A 24593-nucleotide genomic window follows, 5' to 3' on the forward strand; every position below is an offset into this window, starting at 1 on the left:
AATGTCTATGGTGAACCCTTCAATCCAGCGCACACACACACCACTCAAAACCTTGAGGGAATCTTACTGTTAAAGTGATGCTCCAGGACTTTTGTATAAATTCAGACAGTCGTTTTGAAAGTAGTGCTCACGAGCAAAATGGGTCCCTGAAAATTGTGCACAATTTTGTACTACGTCACCTGCAATTACATGTTTTATTTATTTTTGCAATTCGTATGATATGTTACGAATTTGTAAGTGCTTAAGATTCTGAACTGCATCTTTAAGTCTATGAAGATTGGCAAATCATTCAACCCAGCACACACACCACTCAGTGCGTTTCAGTTTCATCCGAGGAGTGCTCCGAGGCACCTTGCTCAGCAGCCCAGCCTATGCAGTCAACCCATCCGGACGGACTTGTCAGGTCCCTTCATTAGTAGGCTGGCAGCTGTCTGATGGAGAGATAGGCTTGCTACCCACCCGGCTGGGGCACATGTAAGGAGAGTCGCGTTATCATCAGTCAGTGTGTAACTGTACCGGTAGTCTGGGTAGTATTGTTGCTGCAAATCAGTGGCACCAAGATGCCAATCTCCTACCTACCGGACTTAATCACAAAGCTATTGTCTCACAACGTTGTTTCATTATAAAAAAGTTATCCGTTTGTAAAGTGATTTGACTAGACCCTCTCTTGCCAAATGTAAATAACACTATTTCACAGTTCACTATTGCAAATGTTTTAAAGAAAACTGGGAGGAGTTTTGTATTGATATCACCTCCTACACGACACACCTAAGGGGAACAGTTTGTTGTTTTATGGCCCACCTGACACCTAGAACAAGATGGCGAAAGTGTTAACTGCAGATAATGTTTCCCTGTTGCAGCCACCTAACAATCGCTTCAGGTGAAATTACGTTATCTGAGAATTGCATTGAACTCCCAATGACCCCTTCTTTGCCCCAATTCACGGGCGTTCCATTAATTAGTCTCGTCCCAATCAGTGAGGACGCTGATATTTCTAGGCTTCCTTCGTCCCAAATGACCCTATTCCCTATATAGTGCACTGCTTTGACCAGGGACCATCCTCGTATAATAACTGTCTTTGTTGCTTAGCCTGAATCAACCGATCAAAGTCAGTTCACCTATCTCAGGGAAACCTGAAAGCTTGCAGGTCATTTGAGCAATATCGAATCTCATTGACATGGGAAGCTGACAAACTGTGTTATTATCTCACTGGATTAATATTAGCATGGATGGCGAGACCAAGTTTATTCTTGATAGATGGTAATTAATGTATTTGGTTGCTTTAACGCAGCATAGACATGGAACTACAGACTTTTGGTACAAAATTAGCTGACTAAACTCAACTCCATGGTGTAGGTTTCTGATTAACTCCTCCAATGGAGTTGAGCAGAAACCAGGCTTTAGAAATTGACCTAGATTTGATTCACCGAAGGTGAATACTTAAAAAAATTTAAATTATGAAACGCTTACCTTGTACCTATGTTTGAAATAACTTTTTTATTAAACTGTAATCAAATACAAGCACAGACTTTGCTCATTTCTGTTTCTCGAAGATGGCAACTTTACACCATCTGTAGATTGTGTGATTTTATGAGTATTTGGAGACAGACCTACGTTATCGGAGATTTAATTGGCACATGCACATTCACACTTGCCATCTTCGAGGAATAGAAAGGAACAAATTTGATTAACGTTTATTTAAAAAGTATGGATTTCAGCAAACAAATAAAGGCTCGCAACCACAGAGGACAAACATAGGTACAAGGGAAGCATTTCATAATTTAAATTTTTTAGGAAAGTATATAGTCTGAGCTGAATTCCACAAAGCCTGGTCTCTGCTCAACTCCGGTGGTGGAGTATATCAGAAACTTTCTTAACCATGGAGTTGAGTTGGCAAATCCAAAATAAGCATTTTGGATATTAACGACGGTTGCCATGCGAGGTGAAGAATCTTTAAGGCTCAATCAGTAATTCTTATTACCCAACTTACTGATTTTAATGTACAGCAAACAAATATACAGGTAATTTGATGAAAATGGCTTTTGAAATAACACCCATAGGGCACAGGCAACTTACGAGCGAACCTCATTAAAAGAGCTGGAAAACCGACATAATCATTTAAAAACTATTGGGCTGCACGAAATTTTGTGGAACTAAGTAGCCCAGAGTAATCAGAACCACATGTAGCTCAGCTGGGAGATCGGTCAGAGTGTGGTTTCCATTAACAGTGACTCTATCACCAAGGGAGTTGGTTTTTTGGAAAGCTATACATTCTTCTCTTTTTGGGGGGAATTTCATCACACGATTCAAGAATGACATTGATAAAAAAGCTACTTTTCTGAAAGGCCAATATTTTTTCCTCAATTCAATGTCAAAGCTTGAGAGATGTGTAGTTCCATTACGATCAACAATTTGTACTTCACCACATTTAAATTATAATTGACCCCAACCCTGTCAAGCAACTCTCACCAATTCTATATTCTCACTTCAAAGCCAACCTACAGTACTTTCTCTATTGCTCGACAGTTTGCTTCAGGTTGAGCTATGGGTTCTGGTCTAGAAGTTTTGGTTTAACCGTTCACACCTCAGAGAAATTGATTATGACATCTGTACAAATGAGGCAGATTTTCCCCCATGCTATGTGTAACTGTAGGATGTCTGGAGTTCATTCCAACTTATGCTGTCCCTTTTCACATGGGGCATTTTCAGTAACCTGAGCTACTAAGCCTCCCGGAGGTTTTCCTTACAGTATAAAGGTCCTCAAGATCAACCAGAGGTTCAAATCGAGTACGGTTTCATTTCATGAGAATAAAGGTGCACCAGTTGGCGCTTTTTCCATAGGTTATCTATCCATGGCCATCAGTACTGCTGGGATTTACTAAGAACAACTATGGTCTTTGTCTAATGTTCAATGAAAGCTTTGAGATGCAAAATGTTAAAAGTTCAACAAACTGTTTGGTACCATAAATGCAGTTTTCTATGCATTATTCATACTCTCAGGTACATTCCTTTGTATCCTCCATCTATAGAACCATGCAATGGAATCAACCTCACACTTGTCAAAACACTTGCTGAAATCAAGGGAAATTCTCCCCCTCTAAAACGTGTCTGAAATTACACATCGGTCGTAATTGTATTTGTGTAGGGTTCAGCTATTATGCAAGATTATTTTGAGAGGCCAAATGGCATTTTTGAAGTTGGCTCTTGGGGTCTTTCATGTTGGCTGTGTAAAAATAAATCTGAAGACTCGCTGAAAGTCCAAATCACAAACAGATGAGCAGGTTCCATGAGAATGGCAGTCTTTCGGAGGTCCATGTGTGGCTCGGCTGAGGAATACAAATGGGACTTTTAATCGGCAGTGACAGGCACAACTGGCCACATTCTACATGAGCTCAATTAGGACCGTTCAGGAAACAGTGACACATTATCTGAGGGTAGGGGAATCTAGTTCACTGGTGAAGTATGATGTATGTGTGAGCGCACGCATCCATGGGTATATTTTTTTTGTGGCTTACTGTAAAATAAGGGTATCTGATTACAATTGATGGTTTTCCAGTGGCCTTGAGCTTGAAATCAAACCCAGCTTCCGAAACATTTCCTGCCTCTTCTTTTCCGTAAAAAAAAAAAAACTGACAGTAGGGTGCAGTACTTGCATGGAAAATAAGGCAATGTGAACGGAAGATGCAGCACTTAAGATGACACTGCTTTAATCTCTCATCAGTAAAAGTATCAAGATATTAAGTGCGGGGCAAGCTCGTGATAGCCGTTCGGTAACTAATAACAAACACTACTCTGAAGACACACGTCCTTTCGCCTCCTAAAAACAAGGCCCGAGGGAAGGAACCGTTTTGAGGAGACAAGGAGAGGACACAAGGAAAATACTTTTGAGATTCCCCCAGACACTCAATAGCAACTTTTTTAGTTCTTATGTTGCCATCTAGCGGTCAGTTTATAGTATAACAATAACATACCCATGAGTGCATTCTGCTCCTGCTTGGTTGAGTGCATTTTTCAGTACAATAGAATTGTCTTGTCCTATTATGAAAACATCATCATACATGTGGGGATACTAATCATCAATACAAACCCATTTCCCCCACTTTCATAGAACAAATATCCCTTTGCTGCTGGTCTTTAACCAATCGGCTGGCATTCTATCAAAGCGCATTCACACTTATTCTGCGGTGTGCCATCACAACTGCATTCATTTGAATTTAAGCACCATCTTGCAACGATCATAACGCATGGATACATAACGCACACAGTCTATATACAATTCCCAGCCTCTGTAACAACTTTCAAATAGTTTATTTCTCTTTTCACGTATGAAGTTTCAATGGTTCCCACAGCAGATGGTTCCCACAGCAGACGCAGCATGCAGAGATGGATAAGAAGAAAAGTAAAACCTAAGACTGAAACCGTTTTTGCCTCCACCCTATACACCCCATAATAAAATACACACACCTATACAGATCCCATTCATCAATAGCGGACCTATTTAGCACAGACCAACAACAACAAAAACTAAGGAGGGAGCACTAATACTACCATGTTAATAACAAATATCTGTAAAAAGAAAAAAAAGAAAAAAAAAGAAAATGTTGAATGGTTTCCCCCTGAAACAGAACTGGTACTACTCTGGGGCATAAGTGAAGCTTTGCGGTAATAGAAGTGACACACGTATCCAAAAGATTATAGTTGTTTAGGAATAACAGTTACATGTAGTGGAGTTAATTTCAGTCATTTCCATATTTATTCAACATTTACCAATTCTTTTTTTGGCAACATCCATGTATATGTCATTTTCATTCATGTTATAATATATTAACATTAAGATTCATATGTAAACATAGAGCTTTTCCAAAAATGGATCTACATGCACAAAGAAAAAAAGGGGGAAAAAAGAGAACACTCCATGTCATGCAAGCACACCACAAGTCTGATCCTAAAGGCCCGGAGTTAAGAGCCATCAAGTCGTGCAGCACGCCATTGAAGAAAACAGTGGCGCCAGGCGGGCGGGCGCATGCGGCACAGGATCACCTACTTAACACCCGCACCGTTGGTGCATCCATTTGAGCAAAAAAGCAGAGCCACAAACTGAAATACGTTTAATTCCATAAAATGTACAGATAAAAAGAAAACCCTATCTCTCTGTGTAAAAAACATTGGTAGCTTTGTAATAAAATGCTGTTGTTGGTTGCATCTTCTCAACAAAACTCAAAAAAAAAAGAGAATGGTCAGAGGTAGGGAGGAAGAGGGACAGCACACCTGTGACTTTGCACTATTACGCCAACTCATGGCAAGAGTCCATACAATGTTTGAGAAACCGAATTAAAGATGTTCATGAAATATAAGCTAATTACGTTGTCAAGAAGGCAAAATGTGCACGTTGAAATCAACGCCTCTCATAAGCCTAACCAACTTAACAACATCCACTCAATGTTACCTCAGCTCTGCCTGCAGTTAAGTTGGTAAATACAACCCAAAAAAAGCAAGATTTACCATATCACAAACATTTAAACCAAAAGCACTCATCTCTACTTCTATATGATAGTCTGTAACCAATCCATATCTGTAACTTAACATGGCTGACGTTAAAGCAATAAATACAAAACACATTAACGAGAATATTCTAATGGCCTGTGATGTCATAACTTACAGAATAAAGACGTGCTTTTTGTTGGAATAAGAGACTAAGGTGAAAATGATTTGCATAACAAACCAGTGACTCAAAAAAGACTTGAAGTAAACCGTAAGCTTGTATGTGCAGAAATGTAAATATTATTTTCTCTACTCCACTCCATCTCCAAAAGCAAGATGATAGATGTCCCTGACAATAAACATATATAGTGTACAATCCCCCTTATTAAAAAAGCTGTCTTACATGATCTTAAACTTAGCTGTTCAAAATATTGAGTGAAAGTAGAAGAAGGAAAAGCATTAGTCCTGAAAATGTAATCAGATTGTTTGAATCGTGCAGTATGCACGTTGAAATAAGCAATTATACAAAAAATTTTATAGAAGATATATACCATTATATTCAACCGGTTTATTATATGTTCTGATTGGCACTTCATGCTCTATTTTTGTGTTGTGTTGAAATCAAGTTACATCACAGCTAGCTACACATCCCTCCCAAAAAAGCCAAGACCAAAATAAATATAAAAAAATCCCAACTGCCTCAAAAAGAAAGAAAAAGAAACACACTAACCTTCCTCCACCAAACTGAAATACTCGCTCAACGATAAAAAGCTGTCCTTCAGGCTTTTAAAGTGCTACACCGGGTTATTGAGAGAATTCATGTTCAATAACACTTAAAAATGGTTGGCTTCAGAAGGCTCAGGTTGGAAAAACGGTGGCTTCACAGAGAAAAATACTTCCATTGAAAAATACACAGAGAGCGTTGCTGGATGACGCCTTGAGCAGATCCTCAGAAATGGAGAAGAAAGCGAAAAGGGGTTTTGAGGGGGCCCGTGAGGTCAGTCACACGTCCACAACCATCTTTTTGTGTATGTCTAATCCTCCCACCACCTAATGGAAGACAGAGGAGGGGCAAGAAACTGTCACGGATGCAACAGACACCTTTGAATTTTAACAGAAGTGATGCACCGCGATCATGGGAATATGATTGCAACATTTCAGAAAGTTCTGAGTTTTTAGAATAAATCCTTGGAGGATTTCTTCCCTGATTATTCCCTACTGGTTCCGGAAATCCTCATTTTACATTTTACATTTTAGTCATTTAGCAGACGCTCTTATCCAGAGCGACTACAGTTAGTGAATAATATATATATATATATAATTTTTTTATACTGGCCCCCCGGGAACGAACCACAACTGGCGTTGAAAGAGCTCTATCAACTGACACATCTGCCGATCCCTCCCTACTGCGACGTGCGCAAGTCTTCGGCGCGCGACAGAGCCTGGATTCGAACCAGGATCTCTAGTGGCACAGTGGCACAGCCTTAGACCACTGCGCCACTCAAATCCAAATAGGATTTCTCAAAAACATTTTATGGAAGGTTTCAGGAAATTTGCAACCCTACAACAGAGTAAAACTTTGTTTCTTCGACTCACCGCACAAAACTCCTCAAAGGATATTCTCCCATCGCCGTCTTTGTCTGCATTGATGATGGTTTTGTCGACAATCTGCTGAAGCTGGGTGTCCTTTAAGTTGTTTCCCACCATCATCTTGAGGACCTGGAAGAGTTCTCCATTGGATATGTAGCCATCCTTGTCCATGTCATAGATCCTGAAGGCAACTATAGGATAAGGAAAGACAGAAGATTGTGTCAGACCTCTATTTGAAGAGGTTTTCATTGCGAATGATCTGCCAATATGCATATTTTGAGGATTTTGAAGGAAGAACTTCTGAACATCCGAGAAGGTGGATCATTTTTCAAACAGGAAATCAAATCACAAACATTTGCTTTATGAGCTCAGCATTGGTGTATCAACAAAGGTGGGTAATCAGAGGAAACTTTACAGTGAAATCAGTTGAGATAAGTTGGCATTATACTTACAGCGCAATTTCATCTCTTTATCACCTTTGACACTGAACTGGGAGACACCCTCGATGAATTCTGTAAAAGAACGTGAAGCCATTTTGAGTCAACCAACAATTAAGGTCAGTAACAAGGACATGAATACACATCGGATCATTATTCCATTCACTCAGTTGTATAAGAGCCTGAGGGTGCTTTCGAGGAAAATGCCCAACGGCACAACAAACTCTTTCACAACTGTTAAGGCATTTTCTGATTTAAGTAGGTCAGCATAAATCATATTGCAGGCTAACACTTCCTAGAAAAAAACATTATACATTTAAGCATTTGGTTGGTGATTTAATTTCAAGGTGAAACGGCACCTGTCTTTATCCACAAGGACAGCCTACACAAAGACACCAGACAACAAAGGCTCTTTTTAAGTTATAATTTAAAAAAGGTGAATAACCCCATATCAGTCTTACCTTTGAAGTCGACTTCCCCATTGCCATCTGTGTCAAATATATCGATAACTCGCTGTACAAGGGGATTCTGTTGGAGTTCTGGTAAGGACATAAACTCTTCCACGCTCAAGGAGCCAGAGTTATCTAGGTCGAGTTTCTTAAATCTCTTTCCTAGCCTCTTAATCTCATCAGCATCAACTGAAATAGAAAAGGGGGAGAGAGAGAGAGAGAGAGAGAGAGAGAGAGACAGAGAGAGAGGTGTTAAAACTGACCTATTCACATATAGGGGAACAAAACTTCCACAGCAGACTCCATTTGCTAGGGTAGCTACTACCACCACCACACTGGGTTTCGGAAGCACACTTTCGCCACGGTCACTTACATCTGGTGTTATGGTCCTTCGCTGCCTTTAAAATCGATTCACCCGTCCCCGATGGATTCTTACCCGATTTCTTGTGAGTGCTGGCCATATCATATCTGTCCCAAGCTACCGCCCACCTAGTGTAGTTTGATACTGGTGGCCAACCTTGAGCTCCAGTAGCGGCATACCTTTCGGTTCCCCACTCTAAGCGCTTTCACTGTGTCACGTGACGCCTCCTTTACACACTAATCACTGGACTGATATCCATTAATCGTAACGTGGACACAACAGCATGAGGTGGACTTTAGTGAGACTAAGTGTGAGCTGTGAGGGGCGGGACTTCAAAGAATGAACCTTTCCCCTGCTGCTGCTCTGTCAGCACAATGCTTGATCCAGTTCTCTATATTTAGCGTTTAAACACCATATCATTTTTAAGGCCTCCAACCAAGGACTATCAAAAGGGGCTCATACAATACATATAATTCTACATATATGATAAATAATATTCCAGCAATTTGTTAATATGATCAACCTCGCACTAGTATTAATCACCTACAGTGTCTCACTGTAAATAACAAGCTATTTTTATCAGTCTTAGTGGCACAATTCATATCTACAGACTCAAGGTCTTTTGCATCAGCTTTATTTGACAGTTACAGGCAATCCTGAGTTTCTCTCTGACCCGATATGGTTTGGGTTTGCTGAGCCGCTCCTCTGGGCACCTTGACATGGCAGTTGTGTCTTAGTCAGCAGTGTTGTACCATGATGACAGGCTTAACAAGTAGGAACCGGCTGCTGCCATAACCGAGACCCACCACTAGATGTACCACAACACAAGTGAGTGGGGTGTCACAAGAACTCCAATAACCCTATGGTGGCTATGTGAGCGGTGCCAATACAGCACTACACTGAAAACTGATGCCCTTTACATCTATATGTGAGCATTCCCTTGGGCTTAGCATGGCTAAGTGGCCGGCCTATATGAATGAACTGACTTTTACGACATGGACAGCTTAGTTTGCGGCCATTAGATATTTCCCGGTCACCCCGACTTCCTGTTGTAGGGTGTAGACGACAATGTTGGCAGCACCTTTCGACGTGGGCAGGCATCGCTCAATAAAGATATGGGAAATTCCCCAGATCCCTCACTGCCAGGGGGCGCTTCAGTTCCAAACGCTGATAACAAAGCCAATACAAGGTCAGCACTAATTCTAAAATGATACAGATATAAACTAAAGATAAACAAAATGCTTCAATTCAACTCCAGCTAAAGAGAAGTAGAACATCTATTTTAAAAGATAAGTAATGTCAATTTTGCTTGGTTCGTGGTTAATATTCATGCTTGCTTCAAGCTAGAAATCAAATGGTAGAAAGTAGCTAAAAATTGTTGGAAACACAGTGACGTCTCACAACACCAATCAAATTCCCTTGCTTGGCGGAGCTCCAAAAGGTGCCCACTTATAACTTCTCCTTTTTTTTGTAGAGTGTTCAAGTAGAGAAATTGTAATGCCTTCATCGACTCGATTGTGTGTATAGAGCACACCTCTGGCAAAACAGAACTCAGTTTTTACTCTAGGTTTTCTTCCATTTTATGCAATGTTGCAAACTAGCATACGGAACAATTCTTTGCAAAATGTGTCCTACCTAAATAAGAAAACAAACACGCAGCGCCTTTCTACGGGCGTGTGGGGGGAGGGTTCTTGAAATCTAACATCCAATCAAAATGTAGCCGCTGGAATTAAGCGGCCCATTCTAGGCATTTTTGTTAATACAACATTTTGGATGGCTACGTGAAACTACCAGGCAACAGGTGCTTATGCATTGGTAATTTCATATCTCTACACTAATAACCTTATTCATTCAATGGAGAATGAATTGAAGACAAATCAATATAAGCCGGAAAGTGATGCCTAATGCGCTCTTTTCCAGCCCCCAAAAGCCCTTCAGTAGTAGTCCAACATTGAGACAAGGAAGGATGCCATTGAAAATCATGTGGATATAGCCAGCCCATTGATGATCATTTTAGTTAAACTGATTTAACTAATAACTGAATAATTTCAGCGTTAATGATGGACTGAATCTTGTATACAAGTTTCTAGACTAACTGAGAAAATATTTAAAATACCTCAATAGCTCCTCCCCTGACACAACCTCTTTAGCGGGGACACAAAAATGCATCTGCAGAGGCACAGGCCCCAACAGCACTGCATTAATTCAATTACACTGGCACAACAGCATATGCCAGAGAGTGCTGTGTACCATTCTGTCCGTGTATACAGTCCACGAGTGTAGCTCAAATAGATAGAGGAAAAAAGTATTTATAGCCACAAGGCAGTAAGAAACACCCCTCACTCACACACACACACAGCTAAATGGCTGGTGCTGCCCCCCCCTCGGGGAAACCCCTAGCAACAAGGAAGCCCTGCTAGCTAACATACAGAAGGGGAGGGAGGGTATTTTGAGGGCTGCAGTCAGACAGCCAGCTGGAGAGGCTTTCAACACAAACTGAGCTGCAGAAGGAGACGACGTGTTACATTCACATAGGTTTCATAATTCGGCTCACTGGGCCTCACAACCAATGACCACACATACACAACAGCAAGTAGGCTAATGCTGAAGCCAGTGCAGTCAAGTGTGCGCTTGAGAGTTCTGAGACTGTCTTCGAGTCCTCATGAATCAAGACCCGGTTATGATATTTTAGGAACAGGGTTACCACCACAAATGGATTATCAACAATTTGTTATGTTAATGTTACTAGCATTCAGGCAGGTGTCAAGATGTAGCCCCATTAGAGTCTAAATAGTAATTTTAGTCATTCTAGACACTGGTTTGCTCTAGAGACCTGTAAACAAATCATGTCGTCCCCCCTCCCCCCTAGTGAGATATAACGGCTACACAAGCTAGCCAACATCACACCTATAAACCAAACACGCATCTGACAAGAGGCAGATAATGAGGCAGCAGCGGTGACTCCGCCGCCATTTACGTGAAGGGGCTACGATGAGTGCCATCTCAATGGGCTGCCATCTCTCTTAATTTACTGCCGCAGAAACACAACCCCTCCTACATGTGGGCCCAGTCACGCTGCTGATCTTACTGAAAAAGCAGCACCCACAGGGGCGCATCAAAGCACTGCAGCTCTCCCAAACAGCCAAATAAATCCTCTCAGCTCTGTCTCTCTACAATATATGAGAAGTTAGTTTTTCTTGATGTGCTGGTTTGTAGCCAATGATGGTTTAATGTTTTTTTCATACATAATGTGTTTGTGAAGTTTTTTGATTGAATGTGCCTGTGTGAATGTGTGTACAAAAAAACAAGTGAATACAACCTGTCTACTATATAGATGCAGATACTCATAGTTTGATGAAGACAGCTCATGAACTGCTCCAAAGAACACGGGATACATGGCTGTGTGAGCATGTCGTGTGTGTGTGTACGCATGCATGCCATGTTCTGCTGCATCACCATGCTTGACTGGTGCTCCTTACGACACGCCCAAAGCTCTCCGCAGATGCTAAAGATTGCCACTAAGCGTTATGCACACTGTGCTAAGACTTCGGGGGGTGAATAAAGACTGACTAGATTCTGTCTTTTTACTCTCTTGATGCATCTCAAATCATTTCGATACAATTTACTTCAGAGGGCTAATTGAGCAGCAGGTCATAGTTTTTGAACAGTTAGTGGGTACTACTACAGAAAAGCGGAAGTCTGCAACTCAATTGAAGGTGTTATGCAGGGAGTCACCATGTTGTTTTCTTGAAGCAAAAAAACTGTCTTTGTAGGACCAGTAGAGTGTTTTCTGTTTAGCCACAGCTTCAGCCGTGCACAGGGAGTCACCTAACCCTCCGAGTAGACGTTTCCCCTCTGCTAGGATCAGCTTCCCCTTCTCCATATCCAACCTTTACCATTCGGGGTAAAAAAAAAACTGAACTGACCAGCATTCTAGGGGTCTACTAATGAACGCCCTGACTAGTGGACCAAGACAGGGATCTGGGTGAGCTACCAGTGTTCAGACGCTGCCAGCTCAGAGCGCACAGCTGATTTAAGGCTGTGCGCCTTCTTGACACGGTGAACAGCTGCCCCACGCCCTGCTCCCAGGAGGGTGGGGGTGGTAGACTCCCAAAAATATCCCACTGTGGGGAAGTCCATCGGCTGGCTGAGATTTGAGACACCTGTTGAAGTCTTTTGGTTTTTATTGTCCTGCAGGTGCACAACCCAGACAGGACTCTGAAACACAGGTGTGTTTTGATGGTGGGGGTTGTGTCAGCTGGTCCATAAGCCCAAGCTGTTTGAGAAAATGTAAAACTGAGGCCAGCATCAAAGTGGCAAGTCTTTATGAAGTGGGACCTCTAAATCAACTCCAGAAAGTTGAACCGTCTACTTGCACCCTTGCCAAAGTCCTATGTTATAGTCCGGTCTCTCTCAAAATGATTGAAAACTGAGCATTTGGCATTTGCTTTTCCAACCAAACACATTCTGTACAAGACTGGGCCCTGGGTGGGGAGAAACAGAGAGAGGGAGATTGTTTAGGGTTTCAAGGCAAGTAAAGTAACAAGTGCCGTCGTAACAGCTCGTTAGGGAGGTGCAGAGGTGGGCGCCCTGCGCTGTTTTCCCACCTCACCAGAACACACTCGACACCGGCCAACATTGACGTCCGAGCTCCGGCTCTGCACGCCACAATCCTCCACAGGAGGGAGTTCCCGAAAAAGTAGTGCCAGAAAGTTCAGTCCTGAAACTCTAATTAGCCCCCTTTTCTCTTGAGGGGTGGGGGGATTGATGAGGGTGGGGGGGATGGCACAGCAGGGCGACAAACCAATTAAAAATGGAATATTACTCAGACTAAAAATAAATAAGGCTCTCCCACAAGCCCTGAAACTGACCTTTATGAGGGGGGAGGCATTTTTAGCCGTGGCAGCAAAGTGCTCACGCCTCCCAGCAGCGTCTGAGACTGGGTCACACTGTGAAGGACGGAGGCCTGAAGAATGCAGTATAGCGTGCGGCGATGTATATATTGGTCTGCTCAACGTTGGCTGTCATATTGATTCCCCCGACCGGACCAGTTGTCTACCGCTTAAGTGTCCCAGACTTTTGTGAACTGCCATGCCCATGGTAGATTCTGGCCTTTGAGTTGACTCTTTAAACCAGAGACAATGCAATCCCAAAGCCTAAACTTTTGACATCAAAATAATTCTCGGTCAATCAAATGAACAAACACGTTTGTCTCTCTCACGTATTTACATGCAGAAATTAAGATTAAACTCCAGTCATTTCTGAATATTACATACAGGTCAGCCCACAGCTGATATTGTTTGAATCACAGACAGCCATAATCTCAAATACTTACAGTGTGTGCACATCTCCAAGGGATAACTTGCTTCGTTTCCCTAGAAAGAAAGAGGAAAAATTGTGAGAATGACGATCCGATTTAATGTCTATTCAGAAATAAAGACAAGAAACCATAGCATATAACATTCACCATTAAAATCTGTATTTTCTTCAAATATAGGAATTATGTTGCTATAATAAGATGGCATTTGCACCAAGGGTCTGAAATATTGCCATTTACCATTGATTATTACATTGCAACAAGTCTCCCTGGACAGACCAAAATAGCGTCCTCCAGTGTCTTAGCTTCCTAATCAGATTTAGTGACGATCAAGGTAGTTGTGGGGTGGGGGGGGTGTTGAGTGGTGACAATCTCATTTAAAGACCCGATTGTGTGCACCACATAAAACAAACGCCATACCGATCCTTACATCCGGGGTATACTACCATCTCAACATTAACACATGATGACGTGCAAATATGTTGATGTGAGTTTGGTACGTTAATAGGGAAACAAAATGAACCCTACAGAGTGGTACAATATCCTGCCACCTGCCTCTAAAACAGCAGGTAGATTTCAAACCCATTCTCAGTCCATCCCACTCAAGGCATTCTGTTTATCCCTAAGAAGTGGCATTCTCCATTATGCATGAGAACAACAGAATGAACTGGATTCTGCCAGAGCCGGAAATTAGGGCAATCCACTGCCTTTGCCTTTACCGGATCTCTGTGGGACATAAAGGAATTGAAAAAGGCTGATAGAGGAAGGCTGTGGCTTCCTCATTAAATAAAGACTTGGGCCTTAGTCTCCCGAGTGGCGCAGTGGTCTAAGGCACTGCATCGCAGTCCTAGCTGTGCCACTAGAGATCCTGGTTCGAATCCAGGCTCTGTCGTAGCCGGCCGCGACCGGAGACCCAGGGGCGGCGCTGGCCCAGCGTCGTCTAGGGTAGGGGAGGGAATGGCCGGCAAGGGATGTAGCTCAGTTTGTAGAGCATGGCGTTTGCAACGCCAGGGTTGTGGGTTCGATTCCCACGGGGGGTATAAAAAAAAAATACAAAATAATAAAAATAATGTATGCACTAACTGTAAGTCGCTCTGGATAAGAGCGTCTGCTAAATGACTTAAATGTAAATGTAAATGTTAACTGAATGTCTAGCCAAAAGGGGGCATGGACTATCCTAAATGCCTCTAAATAACTATCAATTTAAATCCCAGTGAAAACATGTGAGCGTATCATCATCTCCTGAATATCATAGAGCACTTCTGTGGCTCAGTTGGTAAGAGGCATTAGCAACGCCAGGGTCGCGGGTTCAGTTCCTGCTCAGGTCACATACATTAAAATAAATCTATGCACTGTCTGTACAGTAAGTTGCTTTGGATAGAAATGTCTGCCAAACGTTAGAATGGCTAGCGAGGCTACATTGTGTAAATCCACACATCAATCAGAACGTGCTTATGATGACTGTGGCAGATCTGAAATCGGGATTGCAAGCTGAAATTCCTTTTCTCTGTGCCGAATGCAAAACAGCGAAAGTAGGAGACCTGTTTCGACTTGCTGCCGACCACAAAGCCTATTATAACCAAAGACGGATAATTGACAACCAGAAAGACATGGCCATGAATATTTCTAGAGTATTTCCATCTAGCTAAGTTTTAGATAAAATAACAAAATAATTATGGCTCCATATCCCATCATTTGAAGTCATAAAAGAGCAAAGGAAGTCAAGAAAAGCATCATTCAATTTGTTTCAAGGACAGGGATGGCCCTTTAGGATTAGGCTTGAACATCCAGCGCATGAGACCTTTGTCACTATGACTGGTCTATGTTAATTTTGGTTTGGCGAATATCAAAATGTACTTTCACACTTTCTTAATTTGATATAGGCTAACCTCAACTCCAAGAAGCCCATAGATGTCCATGCTCAAAGTGTTTTCAAATCATTGGCACAATAGTGTTGATGCTGCAACAGTACTGTGCCTCTGACTTCATGTCACACAGATAGAGCATTAAATTAAAGTGGATTGAGGGGTTTAGGATTACACCATTTACTTGGTGTAAGGTCACATCTGTGTGGTAACCAAACAGTGGGAGTTCTAGAAGTCAAGCTAGTTTTGTAGTTATAACGTTGCAAAATGGTGGTAGGGCAGATGGGTTGGATTTAGGCCTAACTCAGCTGCGTAATTTGTACCACAATTGCCAACTCAGACATATAAAAATAAGAATGAACTTGTTACTTTCAACATCCTTTCCTTCAGGCAACTAATTTGTCACTAATGACTCATAAAAAAAAAATGCCTAGGCCTATTCAACATTGTTACCAGTTAGTTCTCACATTACTACAACTGGGTTCAGAAAGTGAGGAGTCTTTTCTTCCAAAACCATCCCCTTTGTTTTATCTAAAACATCTGTATTAAGGGTTAAGAAGAGGCAAGCCAGTCTCCTGACACGCATTGTATTGAAAAACTGTTACAGTATGTGCCAAGGTTGGTAGTAGGCTACACATTGTGCTTGTGAGCAACATGACAGCATTATCTGTCAAGCGCTGCAAACTTAATACATTGTGTGAACATTTGATATATTGCAGTGATAGCCTAATACACTTGACTTCAGCAGTTCTCACTGAGGGCCTGCTTACAATTGGAATGTGGTTTCAAAGAGACAGCTTGAGTGTACAATCCATCTACCGAAAGAATCCATTAAAACCAAATCAGCGTCATCCCGAGTCCTGGCTGCCTGCAGTGACAGCCTATAGGAGTACATGGTACACTGAACAAAAATATAAACGCAACAATTTCAAAGATTTTACCGAGTTACAGTTCATATAACGAAATCAGTCAATTTAAATAAATGCATTAGTTCTTAATCTATGGATTTCACATAACTGGGAATACAGATATGCATATGTTGGTCACAGATTCCTTTTTAAAAAAAGGTAGGGATGTGGATTAGAAAACCAGTCAGTATCTGGTGTGACCACCAATTGCCTTCATGGAGTGCGACACCTACTTCCCATATAGTTGATCAGGCTGTTGATTGTGGCCTGTGGAATGTTGTCCCACTCCTCTTCAATGGCTGTGCGAAGTTGCTGGATATTGGCGAGAACTGGAACACGCTGTCGTACATATCGATCCAGAGCATTCCAAACATGCTGAATGGGTGACATGTCTGGTGAGTATGCAGGACATTTTCAGCTTCCAGGAATTGTGTACAGATCCTTGCGACATGGGGCTATGCATTATCACACTGAAACATGAGGTGATGGCGGCGGATGAATGGCACGACAATGGGCCTCAGGATCTTGTCATGGTATCTATGTGCATCCAAATTGCAATCGATAAAATGCAATTGTGTTCGTTGTCCGTAGTTTATGCCTGCCCATACCATAACCCCACCGCCAACATGGGGCACTCTGTTCACAGCGTTTACATCAGCAAACCGCTCACCCACACAACGCCATACATGTGGTCTGCCATCTACCCAGTACAGTTAAAACCAGGATTCATCCGTGAAGAGTACACTTCTCCAGCGTGCCAGTGCCCATTGAAGGTGAGCATTTGTCCACTGAAGTCGGTTACGACGCTGAACTGCAGTCAGGTCAAGACCCTGGTGAGGACAACGAGCACGCACATGAGCTTCCCCAAGACGGTTTCTGACAGTTTGTGCAGAAATTCTTTGGTTGTGCAAACCCAAAGTTTCATCAGCTGTCCGGGTGGCTGGTCTCAGACGATCCCGCAGGTGAAGAATCTGGATGTGAAGGTCCTGGGCTGGCATGGTTACACGTGGTCTGTGGTTGTGAGGTCGGTTGGACGTACTGTCAAATTCTCTAAAACGACGTTGGAGGTGTCTTATGGTAGAGAAATTAACATTCAATTCTCTGGCAACAGCTCTGGTGGACATTCCTGCAGTCAGCATGCCAATTGCACAACCCCTCAAAACTTGAGACATCTGTGGCATCATGTTGAGTGACAAAACTGCACATTTTTGTGGCCTTTTATTGTCCCCAGCAGAAGGTGCACTTGTGTAATGATCATGCTGTTTAATCAGTGTCATGATATGCCACACCTGTCAGGTGGATGAATTATCTTGGCAAATGAGAAAGGCTCCTTAACAGGGATGTAAACACATTTGTGCACAAATTTTAAGAGAAATAAGCTTTTTGTGCATATGGAAAATTTCGAGGATATTTTATTTCAGCTCATGAAACACGGGACCAACACTTTACATGTTGCGTTTATATTTTAGCTTGAAGCAATTATTCAGATCTTATAGGGTATTTGTGGTTGATGCATTTGTGTTCTTTTTCCTGAAACCACTATGCACACTTGGTCTGAGCTAAATGCAGGCTCTTCAGAAATGCATACAGGTCCGGTATGCATGCTTAATAATCAAGTGGCCTACTAACCCCCCCAAACATGGGCTATGCAAGGGCAAATTAATGTAGGCCTATGACTGTTGGAAATTGGGAGGAACAGGAAATGGTAATAGAGCAGTGTACTATAAGATATCAATCTTTTTTTAATGGAACTCTGATGCAAATTGATATGACTGAGGTAGTATTGAAGCTTCTGCAATGCATGTAATTGTAAAGCCATTTCTTCAGATCCCTGTACTAGGACTGGTAAAAATAAAAATAAAATAATGTAACAAGAGGTAATATAAAGAAAATGTAAGACAAGGTGGCTCTTTGGGAAGCAATTGCTTCTTCCTGGAAACGTAGTTTAACATTTATAAATGTGACTGACTAACTATAACAGTCCTGTTCTTTTTAAAACATTTCCACGAGTAGTTAGTTAGCTGTATTGATTGGGAACCACGTTAACATACGGATCAGCTCTCATAAGTGACAACCAGGAAAAGTGCCCATTTGTTGTGGCTATGTTGTAACTAGTGCTAGTCCAACCTTGTTGGACATGCGTTATAAAGCGGAATATTGCCGATACAAGTTGACAAGCGCATCTAATTTATGCGCAAACTAAGGCGTGACAGCCTATCGATAATGTTAGTGTTGCCTGCTTGCAGGTTCAGAAACGATACGATGTTTCACTTTTACCCCACAAGCTCGCGCCATTATTCATGTGCCTATAGCTTAGCTAACTGGCTAGGTGGTTGGTTTAGCTACTTGTCACACATTTGAGAAGTCTCAATCTAGCTTTTCAGAACACACCAGAATGCGATAAATCACCAAAACACAACGTTGGCCATATTGTCATATCTGTAAACATGAAATTGTGCGTGCAAAAATGTAACGCCCCAAAACGCTTTCAAGCTCATTTAGTCGGAAGAGTAGAACGTAGTGCCATCGAGATTTAGGATAGCCTTGAGTGCTATGCATGCGTATGGTGTAAGATTTTGTACACATTTGGTTCAACACTAGAATAGCTAGCTATAGTTTTCCTTACCATTCTGTCGGTTGGGTTTCTTCACCTGCTGCGCAAGGGAAACAATTTGAAAGGACAACGTTGCACAGTCAATTAAGACTATGTTTCAGGGATATATTTCTGGTTGTAATAAATATAGACCAGCTTGACTTGCTCTCGCCTTTTCTCTTTACGGATGACGGATTCACTGCAGTAGCTACGGTGGATCCGCAGAGGAGGTTGAAAGGGGAATAGGGGGAGGTGCGACTATACAGTGCATCCGGGTACTCAGTCTATTTCTTTTAATGTATGTATGCCAACCATGTATTGTTACATTTACATAAAATTGTAGCCTTTCCATCAATAAAAAAATGTAAGCGATGAGTTTAATGCTTTTCGACGTAGGCCTATTTCCTCATCCATTTTCTAAATGTAGACCTATGCACTAATGTTTAAATGTGTGGAAAAATCGACCAGTGAATATGAATGCCACACCTACAGGCTTGCCCATAAAGATGTATGGAAGTGAGATTGACTATTGCAGCTTTACTGTACTAGATTTAAAAGATGAGGCCTATTTTTCTAACTGATTGGAATAGGATGTGCAAGTGGGCATGTACAGTGAGGGGAAAAAGTATTTGATCCCTTGCTGATTTTGTACGTTTTCCCACTGACAAAGACATGATCAGTCTATAATTTTAATGGTAGGTTTTCACCCAGTTCTCCTCTGAATCATTCAGATGTTCATTGGCAAACTTCAGACGGGCCTGTATATGTGCTTTCTTGAGCAGGGGGACCTTGCGGGCGCTGCAGGATTTCAGTCCTTCAAGGCGTAGTGTGTTACCAATTGTTTTCTTGGTGACTATGGTCCCAGCTGCCTTGAGATCATTGACAAGATCCTCCCGTGTAGTTCTGGGCTGATTCCTCACCGTTCTCATGATCATTGCAACTCCACAAGGTGAGATCTTGCATGGAGCCCCAGGCCGAGGGAGATTGACAGTTATTTTGTGTTTCTTCCATTTGCGAATAATCGCACCAACTGTTGTCACCTTCTCACCAAGCTGCTTGGCGATGGTCTTGCAGCCGATTCCAGCCTTGTGTAGGTCTACAATCTTGTCCCTGACATCCTTGGAGAGCTCTTTGGTCTTGGCCATGGTGGAGAGTTTGGAATCTGATTGATTGATTGCTTCTGTGGACATGTGTCTTTTATACAGGTAACAAACTGAGATTAGGAGCACTCCCTTTAAGAGTGTGCTCCAAATCTCAGCTCGTTACCTATATAAAAGACACCTGGGAGCCAGAAATCTTTCTGATTGAGAGGGGGTCAAATACTTATTTCCCTCATTAAAATGCAAATCAATTTATAACATTTTTGACATGCGTTTTTCTGGATTTTTGTTGTTGTTATTCTGTCTCTCACTGTTCAAATAAACCTACCATTAAAATTATAGACTGATCATTTCTTTGTCAGTGGGCAAACGTACAAAATCAGCAGGGGATCAAATACTTGTTTCCCTCACTGTAAATAAGGGGGCTTACACTGCTAATGAGGACAAGGAAGCAATGGCACAACTGTAATCTATAAGAAGGCTTCTGAAATGAGAAATGGATCATAAACACTTTGTGAAATTAGTGTCTTCAATAGGACAATTTAAACAACAGCAACAACAAACTACTTATTCAAAATATTGCACAATTATGTTAATCAAGTAGGCTAATAACTGGTATGGGTTTATTTACTTCCACACTTTTCAATTACATCTATAACAAAATGGAACATTTTAGGCAATCTGATATCATTTTGCATTTGAAGAACAAAACCTTTAGGCATAGATTTATTCAGCCATACATTTACAGACAAAACTGAGACAAAACAATGATAGCGACCCACAACATAACAAGAATATAAGCACTTAATAGATTATAAAATATGGATATCTCCATAAAATAACATAGAAGTTTAACAAAAAGACTGTCTCACCCCTTAATAGGCTAATCACAATTGTGCTGTTCAGAAGTAGACAGCTAAACTGTTCAAATGCTTAAACAACACTAGAACTAACACATAGGATAACTCAAATATGATGTCAATTTATTCATACAACTCACATCACACACACCTCACAGGTAATAAGTCAGATTAGATACATTTCCACCCGCAGCTGTCTTCAAATCCTGGTCCAGGAGGGTCACAGCTTCAGCTCGTGTGGCCAGAGCTGAGAGTCAACACAGCGGATGTTGTATAGCTGTGATTCCCAATGATATTGCTGATAATAACCTGACTACGTGTCTCGATTAAAACCAATCAAGAACAACCCCCGAGATCAGCATGGTAGATAACTGCCCCCCTCTCTCTAAAACAGACAATTATGGTGCTCAGTGACTTGAAACGCATGCCTACAGTAAGGCTTTTTCCCTCTTAAATTGATGGTAAAAGAGTTATTGTGTGCAACTCATCTCCTCTGCTTGTTTTTCTTCCGTTACTGGGTATTGGAAGGATGAGTTGATTGGTGCTCCTCAATTGAACACCTCTTTGTTGATCCACATCAGGCTGCGCGTCTCATTGGGCTTGCATTCGTACTCGATATTGGTGAATTTGTTCCCAAACTGGCATTGGTCTCGCTTGTAGTAGTTGTAGTACTTTACCTGCCATATTGTCTCAAATTGGCCCGCCTTTCCAAACTGACACAAAAACACACAGCGAAAAGAAAGACATTAATTGAAGGGACTCAATCAGATGATGCTGTAGATTACTTTAAATCAATCAAACTGTATTTACTGTATATAGCACATTTCTTACAACAAATGCATTTTAAAATGTCTGATAATTGTTTTGATAAGAGAATTGATGAGTTATTGGTGATGATAATATCACTCTTTTGAGTTAGGTCTAAATATGAGAAAATTTACATTTATATTGCCAGAAGACACCACTTAATTATCAATAACTCAGTTAGTTACCGCTTAGTTATACAATTAGGATGAAGTATTCTACTGGATTACCTCTATGCTGACTTGGACAGGTTGCCTGTCCCCACTCTTGGTGTGAGGCACTCCCTCGGTGTCATACTGTCCATGGTAAACCACTGACTCCTCATCTTTGGACTGCTGCTCCAGAGGGAAGGTGATACCTCCGATGTTCATGGTGCTGGGAATCGTGAAACATACCCTTTAGTTAGTGGGCATCATTCCCAACCCCACCCAATGGGCCTGTAGCCTACCTGATTATGGGCTAATGGCAGACCCATTTTAACTTTATTCTAGCTTGTTTGCTTGATTTCCCATCGGCAGCTTTCTGTCATCACCGTCCTTGATTTGATTAAAAATGCATTCACAGACCACATCAACACATTATTTATTAACGCAGAATATCGGGTAGGCCCCCAGATGGCTACTGTAGCCTATGCATTGTAAAATAGCCTGTAAGATATAAGGGGAATGCAGACATACATTTGCAGTCAACCCATTTGGAGATACAGTACCATGCAGATACATAGGCCTATACGTCAGAAAAACAACATTTGATCAAACACTCTGGGAAGGCAGGATATAGCGCCTGCATCAGGCTACATCCACAGACGCACTGTACTGGGCTATAATAAGACTGACTGGTGAATTTAATTTGAGTGTATTGTAAACGAATTCAATACTACTAATGCAAATTTCCAGTGGTTTTCTTGATTTAGAGTGTTTTGTACTTACGTGGCATCAGCATTGCCCGGCTTCATAACCACCTCAACCTTATACTTCGATCCTGTAAGCAATTTTACTGTCCTGCTCTGGCCGAATCTGGTCCCATCCACCTTGAAAAACACCGGTCCATCATTCGGTTGAATTTTTAGAGCGATAGCAATATTTATAATCGGTGGAACATCGTCGACCATGATTGAAATGGGGCCCCCTATAATTATTAAAGAGAAAGCAGAATGATGCAGCGATTGTGTATTTCCAACCGCACCAGAGAGAGGATGCTGTGACGTGTACAGCTGGCGAAAAGGGTAACATCACAAATAATGATGGCTGCATCCCTCCGACACAGTTCCTCACTGAGGATAATCACCATACGGATTTAAATTATCCATAGCCTTTTGCCATAGATAGTCCTACAAATAAAGATCTGATCTGAATGCACGTAATTATACACTGAGTTTACAAACCATTAGGAACACCTTCCTAATATTGAGTTGCACCCTCTTTTGCCCTCATAACAGCCTCAATTCGTCGGGGCATTGACTACAAGGTTTCGAAAGCGTTCCACAGGGATGCTCAAACCGGTGCCCATGGCACCTATGTCCATACCCGGTTCAAAGGCACTTACAGTGCCTTCAGAAAGTATTCACACCCCTTGAATTTTTCAAAAATGTGTTGTGTTACAGCCTGAATTTAAAATGGATTACATTGAGATTTTGTGTCACTGGCCTACACACAATACCCCATAATGCCAAAGTGGAATAAGGTTTTTACAATTTTTATTTCATTACAAATGAAAAGCTGAAATTCTTGAGCCAATAAGTATTCAACCCCTTTGTTAGGGCAAGGCCAAATAATTTCAGGAATAAAAATGTCACATAAGAGTGGCGCAGTGCTAGCTGTGCCACTAGAGATCCTGGTTCGAATCCAGGCTCTGTCGTAGCCGGCCGCGACCGGGAGACCCATGGGGCGGCGCACAATTGGCCCAGGGTAGGGGAGGGAATGGCCGGCAGGGATGTAGCTCAGTTGGTAGAGGGTTGCGGGTTCATTTCCCACAGGGGGTCAGTATGAAAAATAAAATAATGTATGCACTCACTAACTGTAAGTCACATATTGTTTAACATGATTTTTGAATGACTACCTCCTCTCTGTACCCCACACATACTATTATCTGTAAGGTCCCTCAGTCGAGCAGTGAATTTCAAACACAGATTCAACCACAAAGACCAGGGAGATTTTCCAATGCCTCGCAAAGAAGGGCCCCTATTGGTAGATGGGTAAAAAATATCCCTTTGAGCATGGTGAAGTTTTAATTACACACTGGATGGTGTATCAATGAAAAGAAGGAACAGAATACAAATATTCCACTAACCTACAGTGCATTTGGGAACTATTCAGACCTGTTGACTTTTTCCACATTTTGTTACATTACAGCCTTATTCTAAAATGGATTAAATAGTTTTCCCCCCTCTTCAATCTACACACAATACCCCATAATGACAAAGCAAAAACAGGGTTTTAGAAATGTTCGCAAATGTATTAAAAACAACCAAATTAAATATCACATTTACATAAGTATTAAGACCCTTTACTCAGTACTTTGTTGAAGCACCTTTGGCAGCGATTACAGCCTCAAGTCTTCTTGGGTATGACGCTACAAGCTTGGCACACCTATATTTGTGCCAAGCATGATGCTGCCACCACCATGCTTCCCCGTAGGGATGGTGCCAGGTTTCCTCCGGGCGTGACGCTTGGCATTCAGGTCAAAGCGTTCAATCTTAGTTTCTCAGACCAGAGAATCTTGTTTCTCATGGTCTGAGAGTCCTTTAGGTGCCTTTTGGCAAACTCCAAGCGGGCTGTCATCTGCCTTTTATTGAGGAGTGGCTTCCGTCTGGCCAATCTACCATAAAG

The 24593-nt window shown here is 41.8% G+C and overlaps 2 protein-coding genes across 2 annotated transcripts; both read right to left on the bottom strand.

Moving 5' to 3' along the window:
* Positions 1-6220: 6220 nt before the first annotated feature.
* On the bottom strand, positions 6221-19233 carry LOC123483062 (calcineurin subunit B type 1). The gene is made up of 6 exons (XM_045212484.1): positions 19035-19233; positions 13654-13693; positions 7970-8146; positions 7524-7583; positions 7078-7262; positions 6221-6531 (listed from the first exon to the last, which is right to left on the bottom strand). Exons 1-6 carry the CDS (start codon positions 19035-19037, stop codon positions 6484-6486), a joined length of 513 nt encoding a protein of 170 aa, XP_045068419.1. The 5' UTR covers positions 19038-19233; the 3' UTR covers positions 6221-6483.
* A 1477-nt stretch (positions 19234-20710) lies between these two features.
* On the bottom strand, positions 20711-23012 carry LOC121573066 (CB1 cannabinoid receptor-interacting protein 1). The gene is made up of 3 exons (XM_041885098.2): positions 22695-23012; positions 21996-22140; positions 20711-21674 (listed from the first exon to the last, which is right to left on the bottom strand). Exons 1-3 carry the CDS (start codon positions 22874-22876, stop codon positions 21510-21512), a joined length of 492 nt encoding a protein of 163 aa, XP_041741032.2. The 5' UTR covers positions 22877-23012; the 3' UTR covers positions 20711-21509.
* Positions 23013-24593: the final 1581 nt, after the last annotated feature.

The sequence above is a fragment of the Coregonus clupeaformis genome, unplaced genomic scaffold (genome assembly GCF_020615455.1).
Source record: "Coregonus clupeaformis isolate EN_2021a unplaced genomic scaffold, ASM2061545v1 scaf0018, whole genome shotgun sequence".
Taxonomy (NCBI): domain Eukaryota; kingdom Metazoa; phylum Chordata; class Actinopteri; order Salmoniformes; family Salmonidae; genus Coregonus; species Coregonus clupeaformis.